Genomic DNA, 18,923 nt, shown 5'->3' with positions numbered 1-18,923 from the left:
CACAGCCTAACAGTTCCAAATCATCATCTTAGTTCCACCTATTCCAGACTGCGCAACTGATTTCTTGGTGGGAACGCCTTAATGAACCCAACCGAAACGGGCCAGCTGGCCAGCAATGGCTGGCTGGGTGGAAGGTGTAAGTGAACTTGGCCAGGTTCCTGTACTAAGGGCTGCACAAAGGGAGAGAGTGGTAGTTAAGAAAGACGTCTTTATTTGCAGATAAAGCTTTCATTATTATCATCAGTCGTTGCCCGTCGCCTTACAACACGGCGCACACTTGTCTTCAAGGCGTCGGAGATGTGCAAGTGGCTCTTTCATCTGCAAACATTTCCTCTTACCAACTGTCTTTGGCGTCCCCCTTTTTCATTCGGTGTTCACTTTATGCAATCACCGACAAGCGCAAAGGAAAACACGTGCTTCCGCTGGCGGCTCTTCCGATGTCGAAACGCATGGTCGTGGTCTAGAAGGGAGGGAGGGAAACCTTGAGTGCTGGAGGCCAGGACACGTGTCAGCGAGCGTGCACAGCCAGGCGCCGCTCGAGACAGACACTCCCGGTCCAGACAGGCAAACAAAAACCCCGCTCCTCCTTCTGCTGCTGCCCCTGCGGCGGCTCTGACTCATGGCGCACGCGCACTGTGAGCCAGCCCGGGGTTCAGGCAGCGTGCTTCGCCGGCGGAGTTTATTGATCGCGCGAGGGGGACCCTGACGAACAGACCCAGGCCGCCTCTATCGGCTGCGCCCACGCGAGACGCCCCGCATGTGATTCGCTCGTCCAAGGGGGAGCGGCCATTGCGTGCAACGTACACACGCGCACACACTGCTTCTCACTGACCATCCAGCAGCGGGTCATAAGCCCATTTGCACGAGGGCTGTCGGTCGGGCCGTGGAACAACATGTTGACGACGCCGGCAGGAGATCCCCCGCAGCGACACTGACTGCACGAATCCTCCGCGGTGGAAGGAGAGGTGAGCTCCTCTTAGTCGATGGATCGCAGGCATTAGCAATTGAACAGGACGTGGGCGAGTGCCCGATAATAGAAAAAGACCGTGTAGTTTGCACAAATAGTCCCCTGTTTGTTTGCGCTCTTGTATCTCTTAATTAACGACTGTCAGCTGCTTTTGCCAGCTGCGCGTTGGAGTTCCGGCATCTGCACATATGGTTCCGCATGGAAAGCCTTTGTTGCATTTCGTCGGTCGCTGTAGTTTCGCCGCGTCGATTTCGGGTAGATTGTATACGTCGGCTGTGGGAGGAATTTGTTTTTACGAACGACGATATTAAGCAGTGCAAATACGCATTGCCGTAGTAGCTATAGAGCGAGGTCTTTCAGTGTTCTTGCAGCGAAGCACATATGGTTGCTTTGAACGCCGCGCCTTCGGCTGCTGTTCGCTGTGGGATGCGTGCGAACTTTGATACTTGTTGCAAAGGATCTGGAGCTATGTGCAAATAACTTGGTATTATTGCATGAAGCACGCAAGAACTACTTTACTGAGAACATACAAGAAAACGTACTGAAATACCACACGGTGCAGGTGAACGCCATATGTCAATGGACGTTGTGTGTTTTCCGACATTTGTACACCGGCTGTAATGAATGCACAATTACTTCCTTATATTCAGGAATGCAATATTTACTTCCAGTTCTAGACAGTTGTGTACTTTTGTGTAAATCTGATAGCGTTTTTTTTTTGCAGTCACCGCCATCAAAAAACAACACAGGACACTTCTTGAAAAGTATTGGTAAAGATAATGTGCGATTGCAGGTGATTTTATATCCTCTAATTTACATTCGCAGAGACCAAAAGCGTTCACCTACCAAGCAGCAAAAAGCTTGAGGATGGTAATGTAGACAGATGAAAGTGGCATTTCCTTATACGTACATGAGCAACCCTCTATCGAAGAAAGCAATTGTTTTCAATTGCTTTAAATCTTAGGGTAAGCATCGGCACAACGAATGCTCTTGAAAACAGAGCTTTACATTTTATTTTATTGAGCACATTCTTGGAAGACCATGTGACCGTCATCACCCTTGTCTGCCTTTCGGTATAAAACAGCACCATTTGTTAAACATTAGGTCGTGGAAAAGGCTGGCGACGGAATTCGCACCGACGTGTGTGGAACAAAACAAAATGCTGGAATTTATCGAGCACACAATACGACATTAGTCAACGCCACGACAGCCAACTGGCGTCATTTCCTCCTATCCGATTTCGACAGCATGTGAAGTGCTGCTGAACGTTTCTCACGAAAGTATGCTGTTTGCGCTCTACTCGCTCGGTTTGCAAGTGCCTGGAATCTTAAAAAGATCCGTGAGTTTTTGCAGCCTCCTTACTGACCTCCTACGCTAAAGATGTTAAGCTTGCTGCTATATCCTACGCTAATTATTGTTCTCGAACGATATAACGGTTTCCGGGACATATAAGGAATATTTCGGTTTACATATGAGCTATAAACTGTTATGTCCTATGTTGACTGAATTTCGTTGCAAGGGTTTCGAAAAACAGTGGGATAACAGTGACTCTCGTGTGCTAGCTGATCAACGAGTGGCAAGATTCTGCAGTTGCACAGTGCTGAAGCCCTTTCCTCACTCTTCCAGATTGTCGCACTCAGGAGTTGACCGGAAACGTCTGTACTCGTGCCTAGTCTCCCGATACATTTCTCGCCAACATGGAACCGGGCTTCAAGGCTTTCCTCCGCAAGCTCCGGAGAACCAAACCGTTGGGCACTGACCTGCTCGAGACGTCCCTGAAACGATGCCTGTCCACCTTCGACATCACCCTCCTCGGCATCGGCCACATGATGGGCTCCGGCATCTACGTCCTCACAGCCACCGTGGCCAAATCAGTGGCCGGTCCCGCCGTGGTCCTGTCCTTCCTCATCAGCGGCGTGGCATCCCTGCTGGCCGCCTTCAGCTACGCCGAGTTCGGCGTTCGTTTTCCCAAGGCCGGCTCCGCCTACTCGTACACGTACCTGGCCGTCGGCGAGTTCTGGGCGTTCCTGGTCGGCTGGAACGTGGTCCTGGAGAACGTCATCGGACTAGCCGCCGTGGCGAGGGCCTGCAGTGCCTACGTGGACTCGCTGCTAGGCAACGTCATCAGGACGTGGATGGCGGATCACGTGGGCAAGATACATGCGACGTTCTTCTCGGAGGAACCGGACCTGTTCGCATTCGTCTTCATCGTGGTCTTCGTGATCGTCATGTCCCTGGGCGTCCGTGCTTCGTCGCACATCAACAACATCTTCTCGATCGTGAACATCGGCATCGCCCTGCTCATCATAGGCGTGGGATCGTACTTCGCCAAGACCGAGAACTGGACCAATCCGGCTACGGGAGGATTCATGCCTTACGGCTGGCACGGGGTGCTGGCTGCCTCAGCGTCCTGCTTCTACGCGTACATTGGGTTCGACTCCATCGCCACGTCTGGAGAGGAGGCCAGCGACCCGCAGAGATCACTGCCTCTCGCGACGTTCATCTCGATGAGCATCGTAACTGTCATCTACATCTCAATCTCGGCGGTGTTGACGCTCATGGTGAACTATACAGACATAACGAGTGAGTCTGGTCTCCCGGACGCTCTGGCTGCCAATGGTGCCACGTGGGCAAAGGTAAGCGATTTACATTTATTCCAAACATTCTATGGTGCTATTGCAATGTGGCTCTACAAGGAGTTTAGATACAGAGTGCACGTAATGGGAAGAACCCTTTGGTCAGTCGATTATTACATCGAAGCTCCTCCGTATGTGATCTTCTCTAAACTTACTCGCAGTCGACAATAAAGGAGTGTTTTATAATTGCGCGTTTCGGGCAGAGACGAATGGCAGTTCTTCCCCGCTTTTGTTCTGCTCTGGAAACTTTCAATATGTCACGTAGTTGTGCTTATGATAAATAAACAGTGACATTTCTCGCTTTATCGCTTTCTTATCGGCTACCGACAGTCTTGGAGTGACAGTGTATGCAGGCTCGTCATCGTGACAAAGTCTCCCCCGTTGATCAGCAGTACATCTTGTTTTGTCACACTCTGCCTCAGCAATATTATTGAGAGCCCTTGCTCTGCGACTGTTCCCCCCCCCCCCCCCCAACAAAATCGTAAGATGCATTATAAGATGCACATTTGTACTGCAAAACAAGTGCACTACACCTAGTCAAACCAAGGGTGCCTTCTCAGCAATATTACTAAGACTGTGGGTGGACTATACCAAAGATTAGCGAGGTATATCCTGTTATCTTTATCTCCTCATTAAACTAATGTGCATGTTTTGTAATCAAGCTAGGGTAAGGATCCCAGTAACGTGTCGAACGCGGGGATGTCGAAAGTGATACGCGCCACAGTTGGAACAACATAAGACGCATTGCCGATGTCTTCCACCCCTATACCCATATGCTCCATATGACGCAGTTGCACCTATAGACAAGTGGTCTTTAATTTTAGCACTCACGAAACTCCCAATAAATCCCACTCATCAAAACCTGGCGCCCGGGTTGCCCAAAACTAGAAGCTCACCAGACTGCCATGGCCCCTGTGGCTTTCAAGTCACTCACTGCCAGAGGTGTACATTTGGCCTCAAAAATCTGTACCTCACCTCAACCTCGAAAAGAATTTGCCGACCTCACTCAGCCTCAACCTCATCAGTTGAAGTGGAGGTCTCCTTAGATGCCCTCACCTCTCTTTTCCGGAGGCCACTGTTGACCTCACTCAACCTCACCTAAACCTCAAATTGGGCGGTTGAGGTCGGCTGCTCGACCTCAGAAAACAAACGAAAAACAAAACATAAAGCGATTAAGAAGTTTTTAGTTAAAAAAATTTCTGAGAATCCTGTGAGACAGGAAAGCCAAAATGATTATGGTATTATTTAATAAGGTGGGTACAGACACTATTGATGTGCACGCAATACGAGAAGCTTATAATTTGGGATGAACCCTCAGAGAGTATATGGACTGCGGGCAGGGGTGTCCCATACGCGGTTACTACCAGTACGTCGTTGAGTACTTTATATGTGTCAATATTTGGCAACCTGCTTCGTGTGTGCTTGTTCGTAATAGAATCCTCTCGCTTATTCGCGCACGAACCGGCAATTGACAAGCACAGCCCTTCTACACCACCTACCAGAAATTGGGAGGAAGGGGAGGTATTCACGATACTCTTTTCAGGCTTGAGAATAGTTACCGAATATAAAGAAACTGGTTGTAAATGTACTTTCCAATGCGACGCTTATGGAGACGCATATCAGTATATTTCGATTTTCTAGCTGTATCCGGCATAGCGAGAATGCTCTTTTCAGTCCTCGGTATGTTGCCTTCGAAAACACTTAACAAGCTGTGACTGTAGTACACCAACAAAGGCACGTTGTGTTTATGTCTATGTAGAAGCGAGCGGCTTCTTTTGTTAATGCGATAGCATTAGATCGCTCAATTTCAAGGTCATATCCGCAAAAAAGTGTCCGCAAGAAACAGCGCCATGCGACGTCACGAGCCGACGATTCACGCGACGGAGATGATGACGTCGCATAATTAATTAATACTAATTATTATAATTAGGTAACGCTAAGACTAATTAGTATAATTAGTGATTACGACATGTGAGTATGTCGTCATACCAGGTCACGTGACAGCGATGTAATGTGCCATCAAACCTACTCACGTGACGACACTGTAATATGACATCACACCTACTCACGTGACAACGATGTATTTTCTCGTCATACCAGGTCCCCACCCAGCCCTCTTCCACCCCCATTTCAAGATCCATATAGATCCCACATTACTACACATGCGCGCATGACGCATTACAAAGAGTGCCCACAACCCGGTCCACATTAATGACATTCGGATTGTCCAGCAGGTAAACGCTCCAGTTCTCATGTATGACATACTGTAAAGATCATGCAATGACACATGCCTTTGACTCTCGAGATCATGGCGATGATGATGATGATGCTAACAGTGTACCCTCATGAGCTCGGGGAAGTCCGATAGAGCGTTACCAAATTAAAAGTTTCCAGAATATTGAATAAATATTTTAAATTACCCAGCAACCGAAGAGAATTATTGTGCGGGAAAATAGGAATATCTGCAGCCAATAATTAAGAATGATGATATTGATGTTCCTGGGTGGTCAAGACACTCGCCCGTTTCTGCCACTTCCCTCCAGGTGGCGATGGTAATGGTTTCGATATCCTGGGAATTCTCCGATGACTCGGTGTACCCGCGGCATTTTAAAAGAAAGGGTAAGATTACGTCTTGGAACACTGTTCCAACTATTAAAATCACACAGGTCAAAATAACTGAACTAGAGTGGGCAGCGTGAACCGCTCTCTCGGTCAAGAGCACCATGGCTCTCCACTCAAATTTCCCCGCAGCGAACCCCCCCCCCCCCCCCCCCCCCCCCCGCCCACCCCGGGGAAAAAAAGAACCGCCTAAGTACTCATACGCCTCAACAGAATTCTGGGTACCATTTCGTCAACCAGTTTGAGACAAGCTGTTGTGTCAATGACTTGTTTTCCTTCAAAACTGAACTAATCAATGGTACGCCAGCATCCTCGACATTTTTTACCCACAGCACCACCCTAGCATTCTGCGAAGGCCGTTTAAGGTGAACGATGGGTCTCTGCAAAATAGTTAAAGGAAAGATAACGTGCAGTGCCTGGTCGTCTGCAAGACAGGCCGCCAACCTAACTGATCCCATACGAGAAAAGAAAAAAAGGATAATGATTAGAAACATACAAACAAAAATCGCACACTAAAAACAGAAGCTAACGACAGCGTGGACCATTAAAGGTCATATTAGAAGGTTTGAAACAGCGACTCAGCAGCACAGCGCGAGCATGTAATCATTTCCATTCACACATCTTCATTAAAAAAAGGAAAAGGAATCCGCTACCACATAACCATTATAGTTTTGCATTTTTTCGCCGCTGCAACACCGCTATGCTGTGCGGTGTTACGGGATAATAAGCGAGTTTCCGAGAAGGAGCAAGGAACCGGAGTCCAATGAGAGGTTATTCGCAAGGATAAAAAAGTGAAATTATGAAATTATATTTGCATCTGCTTGCGTTACGGAACGGTAATATACAGAATAAGTGTGAGATTCGAAAGGGGAAGTCACCGATCAAAAGCTTAGACGGTGTTATACAGGTTTTTCTGGCTTCGTTCTCTTTTCGTCGAATCCGCATGTGTCTTTGTTAGGAACCACCTCAATCACATTCTCTCGCCTGTGCCGACTACTTCAGTTTCTGTTAAGTCAGCTTGTAATGTACACGGGATCCCCTTTATTCGACTGCAAGGCAAGAGCCATGACGTCAGCGCCGACAACGAGCATGAACACGAAGCAGTCTTGCTTGGGGTAATCAGCGCTATGACGAATTTATTGCGTGCTTGTTGGACTGAACTGATTCGTTTGCGGCATCAAACAAAGCTACCGCGGGTCAACGGGAGTTACGTGCTTTGCGCGCTCCCGGGAGTTTGAGCCGACCGGCAGGCAGCCGGGTGCTATGCCAGCGGGGCAATGGGGAGGGAGAGTGGCGTGCTGTGACAGTAACACTCCTTCCAGGAATACCAGAGAGGTGCGTCGTCCTGTAGGCACGTTCTGAACGGACATTACGGCGCGGCACCGGAAGCTAAGAGGGAACTGTGGCATCTGGTTGTCCAAACAGGGGAAACCGAACACAACGCGTCATTGCATGAACACTGCGGTGATGCGCTGCAACTCCGCTTCGGAAGCGGTACTCGTGGGAGTAAGACGGGGCAACTGCAGAAAGTCTCGACCTCAAAATTTCGACCTCACTGAATGACGACCTCACTAACCTCAAACTCACGCGTGAGGTTGAGGTCTGGTTTGCTGACCCCACTCACAAAATTTCGAGCCGTCGCCAACCTCACCTCAACCTCACCTCACGACGTGAGGTTGAAGTAATTTTGAGGTTGAAGTCGACCTCATTAGGTCGAAACCTCATGAGGTTGCCCACCTCTGCTCATTGCTGCTCAAAACACGAAGAAAATGGAGAAGCCAATAACTGGATTTCCAGATGGTGGGAGCCGCCACCGTTTAATAACCCCAGATAAGTGACCACGGGGCATACCGTGATTTCCTGTCTACGGTCTGCACAAGGTGCATGCTCCGCAGGGCTGAATTTCGGCTCAAAACCATTTATTTTTGAATATTGTCGGCACTCCCCTACAGTGTCCGCAGGGGCAGGGGAGAATTCCGCAGCTAATTATGCATGTGTAAGCATTGACTAGTATATAATGGCTGTGCGAGCAAAAAAGCATACGCCCTCTCTTTATGTGTCGTTCTTGTCTGTGTAAACCATGAGCAGCGCAATAACAATGTCGAAGATTACAAACCAACTGGGCCCATTTGAAGCCCTTCAAGAAAAGATATACGGGACCTTGGGCAACACATTGCAGGGCTAGTTGCTGGTGCATTTTTTCTATAAAAGTTATTCAGCGCTACATTTTTTTTTTCACGCGACCACACAGGCAGGCATGACAGGACAGGCGCTGTCATGCTTGTCTTTGTGCTCGTGTGAAAAGGTTACAGCGCTGAAATAAATTTATAGAAAAAAATGCATCAGCAACCTGCCCCTCAACTTATTATAGTGCCCGTCCTGTCATGCTTCTTTTTGCGCTAATGTGAAAAAAGTTCGGCGCTGAATTGCATTTCTAGATCATTTCACGCGAAAGCAGTTGGATTTGCCCTCGATAATTGCTTTGATGCTTTTACTCCACTCAATGCTCGTGCTCTAAATTGAGGCTTAGAGCTCTGACCTCGGCTTGGAGAGCTTTCACCTAGACAACGTTATTGTCGGGCAGCCAGTGAACGCAGCAATTTTTGTTTATGATATGCTACACTTTGGCGAAGTCATTTACGCCGAGGTCCGCAGGGATTGCTCAGTGGCTAATGCGTTCAGCCGCTGCTCCCAAGGTCGCAAGGATGGTTTCCAGGCCGTGGAGGCTGCATTCCGCTGGAGGCGAACTGAAAACACGCACGTATGCTGCGCAACATCGCTGCACGCTAAAGAAGTTCCGGTGGTCGACAATATTTCTGAGCCCTTCATTGTCCCGAGGTGCAGCTTTTGGACATAAACCATACACACCACTTCTATCATTAATGCCGGAAAAATGTCCATCATACAGCTATCACTGTAAGGTATTATAGGAGAAGGAACTGTGCACCACCACCTAAGGCACTAATTAAACGACTCCTCTCAGCAAGAGGCACTAAGGGCTTCAGTAGGAGACGCAAACAAACTGTAAGAAGGATTTTCCCGCTTTCCTCTCCCCTCCCATTACCCGCCGCGGTGGCTCAGTGGTTAGGGCGCTCGACTACTGATCCGTAGTTCCCGGGTTCGAACCCGACCGCGGCGGCTGCGTTTTTATGGAGGCAAAACGCTAAGGCTCCCGTGTGCTGTGCGATGTCAGTGCACGTTAAAGATCCCCAGGTGGTCGAAATTATTCCGGAGCCCTCCACTACGGGCACCTCTTTCTTCCTTTCTTCTTTCACTCCCTCCTTTATCCCTTCCCGTGCGGCGCGGTTCAGGTGTCCAACGATATATGAGACAGATACTGCGCCATTTCCTGTCCCCAAAAACCAATTATTATTATTATTCTCCCCTCCCCCTCTCCCCATCTCCCAGGTGATCGTGATCATCGGCGCCGTGTGCGGCATGGTGACGGTGCTGATGGGCAACGTGTACGCGCTCACGCGCATCGTGTACGCCATGGCCGAGGACGGTCTCCTGTTCGCCTGGTTCTCGCGCGTGCACCAGCGCACGCAGCTGCCGCTCACGGCCATGTACTCCTTCTCGGTGCTGTCCGCCTTCCTGGCCGTCTTTCTGGACATCCACACCCTGGTCGAGATGATGTCCATCGGTACGCTGCTCGCCTACCTCGTGGTCAGCGCCTCGCTCATCATCGTGCGGTACATGCCTGTCTCCAGGCTCATGGTGAGACAGCCACGGTTCTCTCGTGCTCATTTAAGGTACTTGCTTGTGGTAAGCATGCATGCTGGCAAAGCGGTCGTGTCTTCTTACGTGCACCTAGAGTTTCTCATTAGAATCAAACGGAAGCATGTGAAGCGGCTCTGCAGACTGGTCGCTTACCAAGTGACTCGTTATCGCCGATATCAAGCTGCTCACGCTGACGAAAACGTCCATTCAGTATCCTGTCTAACCGTGTGGACAATAGACGCTTGTATACCTGGCTCTCTCTTCATGATGACGGTGACTGGCTTATAAGTGAAGTTAATCTCGTGCTCATTTCATTCTACCTTCGGCAGACAAATTTCCCCAAGGAAGCAGGTTGATATCCTTCAGATTCAGCTGTCAGTGAAGGCACAAACTAAAAAATTTCGTGGCGCGTGTAAACAATCCCCGGTCAGTAGGCTCTCTTGGCAGCAAAAAAGTAAAGTTGCTGCTCTACCAATGCCAACTAACTGCGAAGGCTGAGTTCTGATCTAGAAAATGTATTGCTTTGCTAGGCGAAAATCTTTGGCTTACTTGTTTTATGAAAAAAACAGACTCCGCATAGTTATTCTGCAGTGATAATAGACTCGTTAGTTTCCGTCGCATCCCGATATCAAACCTTTCTTGACCATCGTCGATTCATCCCTCATAAGACAACCCGACGGTTGATGGAGTAGCTAAGGTCATGGCTCCTCAGTGCCTATTTATAGGCTATTTACCTGCATCGAGGTCCACGCAGTTTGTTGGGTTATTCCTTCTCCCCACATTTTGTCCCGTTATTTCCCTCTCTCGCAGCGCAGGGCAGCCGACCGGAAATATGTCTGTCTTTCTTCTGCATCTTTCTCGAGGTACCTATTGAGTTTTCAACATCTGACAAAAATTTTCGCGGCTGAAAATTCGCGCAGGGTGAAGACATCCAGGAACCTCCCGACATGACCAAGCCTTCGTGCATGCCCGAAGACGAAGGCGTCTTCGACGGTGCTGGGGACGTGGCCGGTCGGCTGCGGGCCACGTTCGCCTTCTTGCACCGGCTCTACCCGTTCAACCAGCCGCCGGGGATCGTGGTCTCGTACTGCATCACGACACTCACCCTGGACGTCTTCCTGCTGAGCTTCCTGACGCAGTTGCTCATGGGGCCGATTTCCAGCGGAAGCGTCTGGGCTATCCTTCTCGTGGTGTTGCTATCCCTTGTGGCGCTCTTCTGCTTCGTGATCATCCTCATGCATCAGCAGTCGACCACGTTGCTGCACTATAAGGTAAACGGTAAATTGGAGCCGCTTACCCTCAGGGTACTACGAGGGATCAGAGCTATAGCGGTTTTTCGAAGTGAATAACGCAGTGATGACGCCACGCAGATGTCCCGCAAACTGCAGTCCTTTACCATTACCCATGAACTGCCATTGATAGAATACGAATAGACACACACCCGAAGAATTATTGCAGGATTCGTGGCTGAGGGGAAGTACTTATACTCTAAATCCCCGGTCCGGGTAAGAGCCCCCGGTTAGAATCCTGTTGCCTTTTGCAGGACGATAGAGACCAGGGTTAAATGGTCTAGCCACCGACTCAGCACCTTTGTAGACATGTGCATAGTCTCTCTTTCTGCATACGGAATCAGGCGTGCAGGCGGAACGATGATACCGACAACGTGATACCAGGGAAACTAAACTAATACAGGTGGCACTGTACGGAGGAGGAAAAACTTCATTATTTCCAAAAAACAAAAAGGGGACTTGAGGGCGACGCTACGTGCTTCGTGATGACCTCGGTGGCTCGATCGAGGTCCCGGCGTTGGACAGCCATGTCCGAGCTGAACTGCGCGACATCCCACTGCTCAAAAGTGTGCTGAGTTACAGCTATAGTTTAGGGAGAGCAGCGGTAAAAGCCCGTTGTATGTGGGCTTCATCTGAGCGTTCACCGCACAGGGTGCAGTCGGAGATCCAGGGCAACATGGCTGCGAACTTGTCTGGCGTAGGGAGAGACAGCGTTGAAGCTGTCGTCACATGACCGTGTAAGATTTTGTAAGAGGCTTAACCGCCCGGTGGAAACCGGAGTTGTTCGAGTCGGCAATACATTGTGGTGGCGTGGTACGTGACCAGCCTGTCCTTCCCGGGAAATGCCACGTGGGAGTCAGCCAACGGACCTGCTCGGTGGGCGCGACATCGAGCAGCGTCATGTGCGGCCCTGCTTCCCGGAGCGTGTGCAGTGCGTGCGGGGGTTCTACAAAGCAGCCCTAGGTCTCCATATCCGAACGCCAACGGAACGTCTCCTCGTGTTGGTATTTCCCATTACGCTAGATGAGTTAGTCAAAGTACACCTGACAGCACAGCACAGTAGGAACGTCATACTCGCTCCCCGGAATAGTCACAGGAATGCGCGATTGCCATGGTCATAGCTTTCGTATCATGTACTACTATTATTAGCGATTCGCAGTCTGCTGTACGTATCTTTGTCAAAGGCCGGGTTTCCCCCGCCGCTGTTTCCATCTTTCAGACAGTCCCCATCGATAGCCGCTTGCACTGTAAAGAAAGAAGCGGTATTGTTTTAACGTAGGTAAACCGAGGAGGGGCGCGAAAGCATGTATTTAGCCTGGTTGGCTCATGGTTCTCCTTTGCTGGGTCGTCGGCACATCTGGCGACGATATTAAATGTACTAGTCGATGAAGACGACGATGTGAAATGTACAGCGCGAGAGTGTGTATATTAGTTCGATAGTGGTTGGTTGGCTGGCTGGCTGGCTGGCTTCAAATAAAGATACCATTACGATAGTGGTATTAGTTGATGAAGACGATGATGTGCAATGCACTGCGCGAGAGTGTGTAGCAGCTTTAACACGAAGCGTGATTGCCTGCGGCGATAGCATAGTGCTCTCGGGCAGTGGCCAGTGCAGCTTTTCTGTACGCCGCGCCACGGGTTTGAATCCCAGTCGCGGCAGTATTTATTTTATTTATTTATGGTTGGTCCAAGGTCACCATCAAGGCCAAGCTTTACACAAACTCGGTGAGCCGGTTAGGCCTCGTGAAGTAGTTCTGTCGGACTGAAATCTGTTTCGCTTTCATCCAAGAAACAGTTGCGGTTTATGAACAGGAAATTTAAGTTACTCATACAGCTGTTGTGGTAAAGGTTCTAGGAAATTGACAACACTTGAACAAAAACTAAAAAAATGGTGATCATTCTCATTTGAAAAGGGCAGGGTTGAGGCTTCGTACAATGCTTGCCTACAGCACTTAAAGCTCTAGGTGCCAGATCGGAGTTGTGTTCGGCTCCAGCATAGGAGCTTTCGAAGTGGCCTTAAATTTTGCTAACTCAAGGTAGTGACTCTTGACTAAGTATGACTGTTGTCAATTTCGGCGCCCCAGGGGCGCTATATAGACATATCTGCCTACGTTTCAAAAATATATGCAGACGTATGCAACGTAGATTGCAAGCTTTGACAAAGTTGTTACTTATCAAAAGTAACCGGAAGGAGCCACGACAGAGGTAATAAGATAAACATCAGGAGTGACACAGTTTCTGTTATAATGTACTCGCTACATTCTTGAACACGACTCACGAGCATAACACCGCTTGCAGATCTAAGCGGAAGAACTACTAATGATTATGATTTTGCTTCCCTTTAATTTACTCAGCATGAACGAGAAGAGCGACAAAGTTTTTTTTTCTGCTGTAAAAAGCTACGGCAGCAACGACATTATCAGTGAAGTTGTAGAGAAATATGATGTATAACCAGATATATTGCTTCTAACGAAACTCCCTCCGGTGACTTTGTCTGATGGACCCGTCATCAAGGTGGGCTGCTTTGAGTACTCTCCACACTCTCTTCTTCACTGTATACATGAAGCCATTCTTTTCATTTGTCCATGCATTCACTGATCTATGCGCGTGACTTGCATTCATTTTCAGATGCCACTGGTGCCGCTACTGCCCACATTAAGCATCATCATCAACGCCACCTTGATGACGACGTTGCAACCACTTACGTGGGCTAGGCTGCTTATATGGGTGGCTGTTGGTAAGTTCGACCTTAGATGCTATATAACAAATTGAATCACCAGATCATACTCAACGCGGACAAAATCATCCGCTCAATTTTATCTAATTGAATTTTACCCCTCGCCCTTCGCCGCCTCACGCAGGCTATGTCCGTAAATATACGCCATAACCTCACTATCACATGACTATACTGAGCGGAGCGCAATATGCAGCGAGGAAGTCGCTGGTGCGTGACGTATTACGGCTCGCACAAAAAGCAATCAGGAGGAGTTGGTGCCAGCCACCGCTGTTTGTCCCATGGAACGCGGAAGCGTCGCTTGTTCGCCTGCTCCAATAGCAGCTGTGTGTTAGTTCCAGGTCTGCTTGCCAACTGCGCTTTCGTCTTTGCATTTTGCCTCGGCAGTTGCCTGCATCAAAACGGCAGCCGCAACTTCGCGGCCTATACCCTCCCTTAGCCACAGATGCACTAGCATCTATGGTTAGTGTTTGCTCGAGTTTTCGTGTGAATCTCACCATTTATTCAAGGGGGGTAACGTACATAGGTAAGTAGTTAGCAGCACATCAATCGCAGTAATGAGTAAATAAACAAGCGATGCCTTGAACTGCTTTCTCCAGCGTGGCTGCATTGTCTGGCGTAGACGTACTGTAGTGCAACTACTTTGCCTATTATTGCGTGGCTTTCGACACACTGAACGGAACTAGTCCCATGCGACATGTTCCCATATTTATGAGCCTTATGCATGTCATGGCAGTGCGAAGCTGCTCGGCAATGGTTGGTGGGTGGCGGCAGGGAGTATATGTTAGGACTTGGGGCTCATCCGAGATCTCATCATTCATGTATGCCGGCGGAAAGTGCGGGTTGTTGTTGTGGGAGTTAGATAGGAAAGCAGGAAGAGATGTGGATAAAGGCCTAACGAAGCGCAACTAGGCAATGTTTATTTTCGCGCAGGAAGCCCAACTAAAAACGGGGGAATAACATCCAAACGACTGCGACTGGGTTCATGCATTTTGAGCGAATGAGTATTTATGCTGGATTGCGATGTCGGTGATCGCGATTGCTCCCTCAAGAAGCTTACTTAACATGAGCATAAATATTTGGGGAATATATTCGCACATTGAAGTAAACAGTCTGTCACGCGTACGAGATCTGCTAAGCCTTCTAAAAGCTATCTAGAAAAGTATCAACCTCCTTTCAGGTTGCCATATGCCGTCTTATACTTTTATGCGATTTGCTCTACGCTCTAAACAGCAGGGAGCGAAAAGGGAGTAAGCGGTCCCCTAGCGCTCTTCCTTTTATGAAAGGGAGTTTCTGACCTGCCTTCAATTTCTTACCAACTTCTTATCTTATTACTTAAAATGTCGTCATTATTTGAGCCACAGCTGAGTCAATTATACGGGACAAATGCCCGCTAACACGGCCGCCGCAGTGGCTCAGTGGTTATGGCGCTCGGATGCTGATCCGAAGGATGCGGATTCGATCCCCGCCGCGGTGGTCGCACTTCGATGGAGGCGAAATTCTAGAGGTGCGTGTACTGTGCGATGTCAGTGCACGCTAAAGGACCCCAGATGGTCCAAATTTTCGGAGCCCCAATACGGCGTCCCTCGCAGCCTGAGTCGCTTTGGGACGTTAAACGCCAATAAACAAAACCAAACCAAATCTCAGCTATACACTCGTTCCCTGAGCAGCGTACGGCCGGGTTATCTCAGCGAACTTCCTCACCTCATCCCTCTTACTGATTACCTTCAGCTCATGCCATCACTCGCATTCTTTTGCATTTAACCTTATGAGCCTCAAGTCACAGAGACGATTTAAATTCCTATGGATTTTTTGAGCGGATGAATTCGCCTTGTCGTTCCTCGTTTTTCAGCTTAAGAATTCTCCTAAGAGAACCTATCACCGTGATCTTAATATCTCACCTTTTCAAATACGAACAGGCACACGTTTAAACGTAGGTTCGTGCTGGACACTATTTGGCACTTCAACTCTTGCACCATTCGTTCATTTCCGTCAAGAGAACTTTTGTGTGCCATGGGATACTGGACGTCTTTTTTTCATTTAGTGTTTCGTCTTCTGTTTTGCAATGAACTCATAACAGGGGGCGCACCGCTGTTGATGCGGCGCTTGATAATGTGCGTAAATTCGTCCGCCCTCAATGATGCGCAGGGCTCCTGGTCTACTTTACCTACGGCATCAAACACAGCAAGCTGAACCCGGACAGCGTCATCTCTCCTCAGACTTCGCTACTGGCCATGGAGTCTCGGGATCAGCCCCGCAAATGGGGCGCCATGGACAAGGAAGTGTCGGCCACGGGACTGGCCGAGGCGGGTGACGTCACCGACGACAAGGAGCCACTCGTCTCTTCGTCCTCGCCACCTCCGAAATCCTCGTCCTAGGTGTACATGACATTTGTTTTTTTCTTATTTGGATGTCGCTTTGCACGCGTCTGTATTTATTGTCATTCATAACAGTTGGAAGCTTGGTGCTGAGCCGCGCTGAATCGGAGAGCGTCACCCTTCTACATCTATGTTGTGCAGCTATGCTGTCGTCCACAAGACATTACTGCCTATAGATGTGTCGCTAGTAAGTGAACCAGGATTTGTCTGTGGATGCAGCTTTACGTCGCATTATACTTACTTATTGCCAGAAATCATAGGGAGCAAATGATTCGGTGACGCGTCAACAGCGATGAGTTGATTAACATAACTCTGCGGCCATGACTCGCAGTCGCAATCATTCGGGAATCACCTTGTAAGACACCATCGGGTGCCTGACAGTGAGCAAAGGCCAAAGCCCTTTGCTATCCTGGCGTAATGTCGAAGAAATGACCACTAGATACCGAGGCCGGTTCCTCTTTTTGTTTATATCTAGGGATTCTTTTAAAACAATGCCCTCTTGCCATCTGGAATGACCTGAGCTTTTAGCATTCTCAGGCCATATATTTAAAACAAATCACGACTTCTCTATGACATCTATCCTGCATCCTCGAAATTTCTATGTCGCAACTACGTGCCCTGTCCTTTGTTCGTAAACGGGTAACAAACATTTACAAAACGCACGTTTACTGCCAGTGGTATAGGTAAGTAATAAACCATATATTTAGGATTCGTTTCGAATTTCCGGCTGGGTTTATGCTTGCTAAGTTTTTGCTCTCTTTGCAATGCTAACGCTCCTGTAGCTAAGAGTCTGTTCCTTTCTTTCAAACGAAAATTCATAGCTATGAATAATAGTGTATTTCAGGTAGAGAAGAAACAGGACAATGGGAAGGCAGTCAAGTTAGTTATGTATCAGGTGTCAATTAAAGTGACGCTTTGAGAACACTGCGACAAATAATCGAAGCCTTATTTTTTCGTTGTCGATATGCGCGTGGCCTTACGTCCATCCCTTAACTGGCCAGTGAAATGCCGCTGCGTCTAACTATTGTACAGTTCCTTCGACGCCTAAAGTGTAAGCGTGAAAAAAAAATGGAGAAAACACAAAGTGAATCTTTGGTATCGGGTGGGGGTATTCTTTGTCCTCGTCGGCTGCGACACACAAAATAGAGCCAATGAAAAACATTGTTCTCTGAGAGACATTCTATATACGTGTAGTCAACTAATCTCCTTGTCACTGTAACGACAAGATGAAATTAATGCATACGTGAAGCATCTGCCGAAGGATCTATAAGTAGTTCGTGCACACAGGCCGATACTATACTCCGAAAACTTCCTTTATTTAAACAGACAGCTCAGCTTTAAGAGCCCAAACTGGTTACAGGATGTCTCAGATGCATCAGAGTGTGCCTCCTTTTCTAAAGTTGTCAGGCCAGGGGTTTTTTTCTTCTTTTTATCCTAGGTTAATAGCTGCACTATGCAGCGCAACTCGTACACTAGCACAACATACTCAGCGCTCCATATCTCAGGAGCATGACGATAGCTTACATTTTCACCCCTTCAGAAGGAGCTCGACTAGGGCTTCGCTACACCTCTCAACTCCGAATCTGGCAGCCAGCGAACAGTTACGAGTAACGCTACGCTGTTCCGAATCTGAAGCTGTTGGCGTCCCTTCACCAAGAAACTGCTAAATTAGCGTTTACGTCTACTGCCGCAGTTGGTGCTAGAAATTAGCCGCACGTATGTAGTTCAATCTATAAACGTCAGACGGCAGCTCTATTACTTTTATTCTCTCTCCTTTATTTCATTTAGCCACCAACCTCTTTAGCTTCCTATCACGGTGTAAGATAGACCGGGGGTCCGGCGACGGGCTATAACCCTTCCAAATAATATTTGCCTCGACCAGGTTGACAGAAGTCTCTTCTAAAATTGCTGTGTAGAACATTTCTGCTCGAGTAGGTGACGAATAGTAGCGTTCATTCGCAGAACAATCTGAGGCGACGTCGCCGTGGCAGCATTTGTTGGCTAGGCAAGCCACTGCGGTAAGTAATGACCAAAATAACCAAACAAGCCACGTGTATTTGTCGTGTAGGTATTGCCGTGGTGAATGAATGTGGCCTAACCGTTCAAATTTGGCGCGCGTGGCGGCTTAAACGGATGCTGCCACATGACAGTAGCAAAGTTTCTTTGGTTGTGAACCGCAGTGAACGTTGGTTTTGTTTTTTAACCGTCTGGTTATTTCACATCGTATTTCCCATCTACTACAATCTCCTGCCAGAGCGGTATGAATTATTTTATAGTGCTTGAATGCGAAGAAGCAAAAGAGCAAAAAGAAAGGAAAGAAAAAAAACTTAAAGTAACGGGAGTTCCCGGGTTCGAACCCGACCGCGGAGGCTGCGTTTTTACAGAGGCAAAACGCGAAGGCGCCCGTGTGCTGTGCGATGTCAGTGCACGTTAAAGATCCCCAGGTGGTCGAAATTATTCCGGAGCCCTCCACTACGGCACCTCTTTCTTCCTTTCTTCTTTGACTCCCTCCTTTATCCCTTCCCTTACGGCGCGGTTCAGGTGTCCAACGATATATGAGACAGATACTGCGCCATTTCC

General features: G+C 48.5%; 1 protein-coding gene across 2 annotated transcripts; it reads left to right on the top strand.

Annotated features, from left to right (window-relative positions):
• Positions 1-649: 649 nt before the first annotated feature.
• LOC144121053 (cationic amino acid transporter 4-like) lies at positions 650-18,646 on the top strand. 2 transcript variants are annotated; one of them, XM_077653976.1, is made up of 6 exons: positions 650-965; positions 2,594-3,603; positions 9,631-9,939; positions 10,863-11,213; positions 13,860-13,968; positions 16,114-18,646. In XM_077653976.1, the coding sequence occupies exons 2-6, from the start codon at positions 2,665-2,667 to the stop codon at positions 16,341-16,343; spliced, it is 1,938 nt and encodes a 645-aa protein (XP_077510102.1). In that variant the 5' UTR covers positions 650-965; positions 2,594-2,664; the 3' UTR covers positions 16,344-18,646. The 2 variants fall into 2 exon arrangements, with proteins under 2 accessions (XP_077510102.1, XP_077510103.1); XM_077653977.1 differs by lacking the exon at positions 650-965 and adding an exon at positions 2,225-2,306.
• The last annotated feature ends 277 nt before the right edge of the window (positions 18,647-18,923 follow it).

The sequence above is a fragment of the Amblyomma americanum genome, chromosome 2 (genome assembly GCF_052857255.1).
Source record: "Amblyomma americanum isolate KBUSLIRL-KWMA chromosome 2, ASM5285725v1, whole genome shotgun sequence".
NCBI classification, from domain to species: Eukaryota; Metazoa; Arthropoda; class Arachnida; order Ixodida; family Ixodidae; genus Amblyomma; species Amblyomma americanum.
Note: the sequence above shows the minus strand (reverse complement) of the source record. Positions and strands in the feature narration are given on the sequence as shown.

Coding starts and splice junctions, on each gene's coding strand:
- LOC144121053 (XM_077653976.1), top strand. CDS start 2,665: ATGGAACCGGGCTTCAAGGCTTTCCTCCGCAAGCTCCGGAGAACCAAA. Junction 9,940..10,862: donor TGCCTGTCTCCAGGCTCATG/GTGAGACAGCCA, acceptor AAATTCGCGCAG/GGTGAAGACATCCAGGAACC. Junction 13,969..16,113: donor GCTTATATGGGTGGCTGTTG/GTAAGTTCGACC, acceptor AATGATGCGCAG/GGCTCCTGGTCTACTTTACC.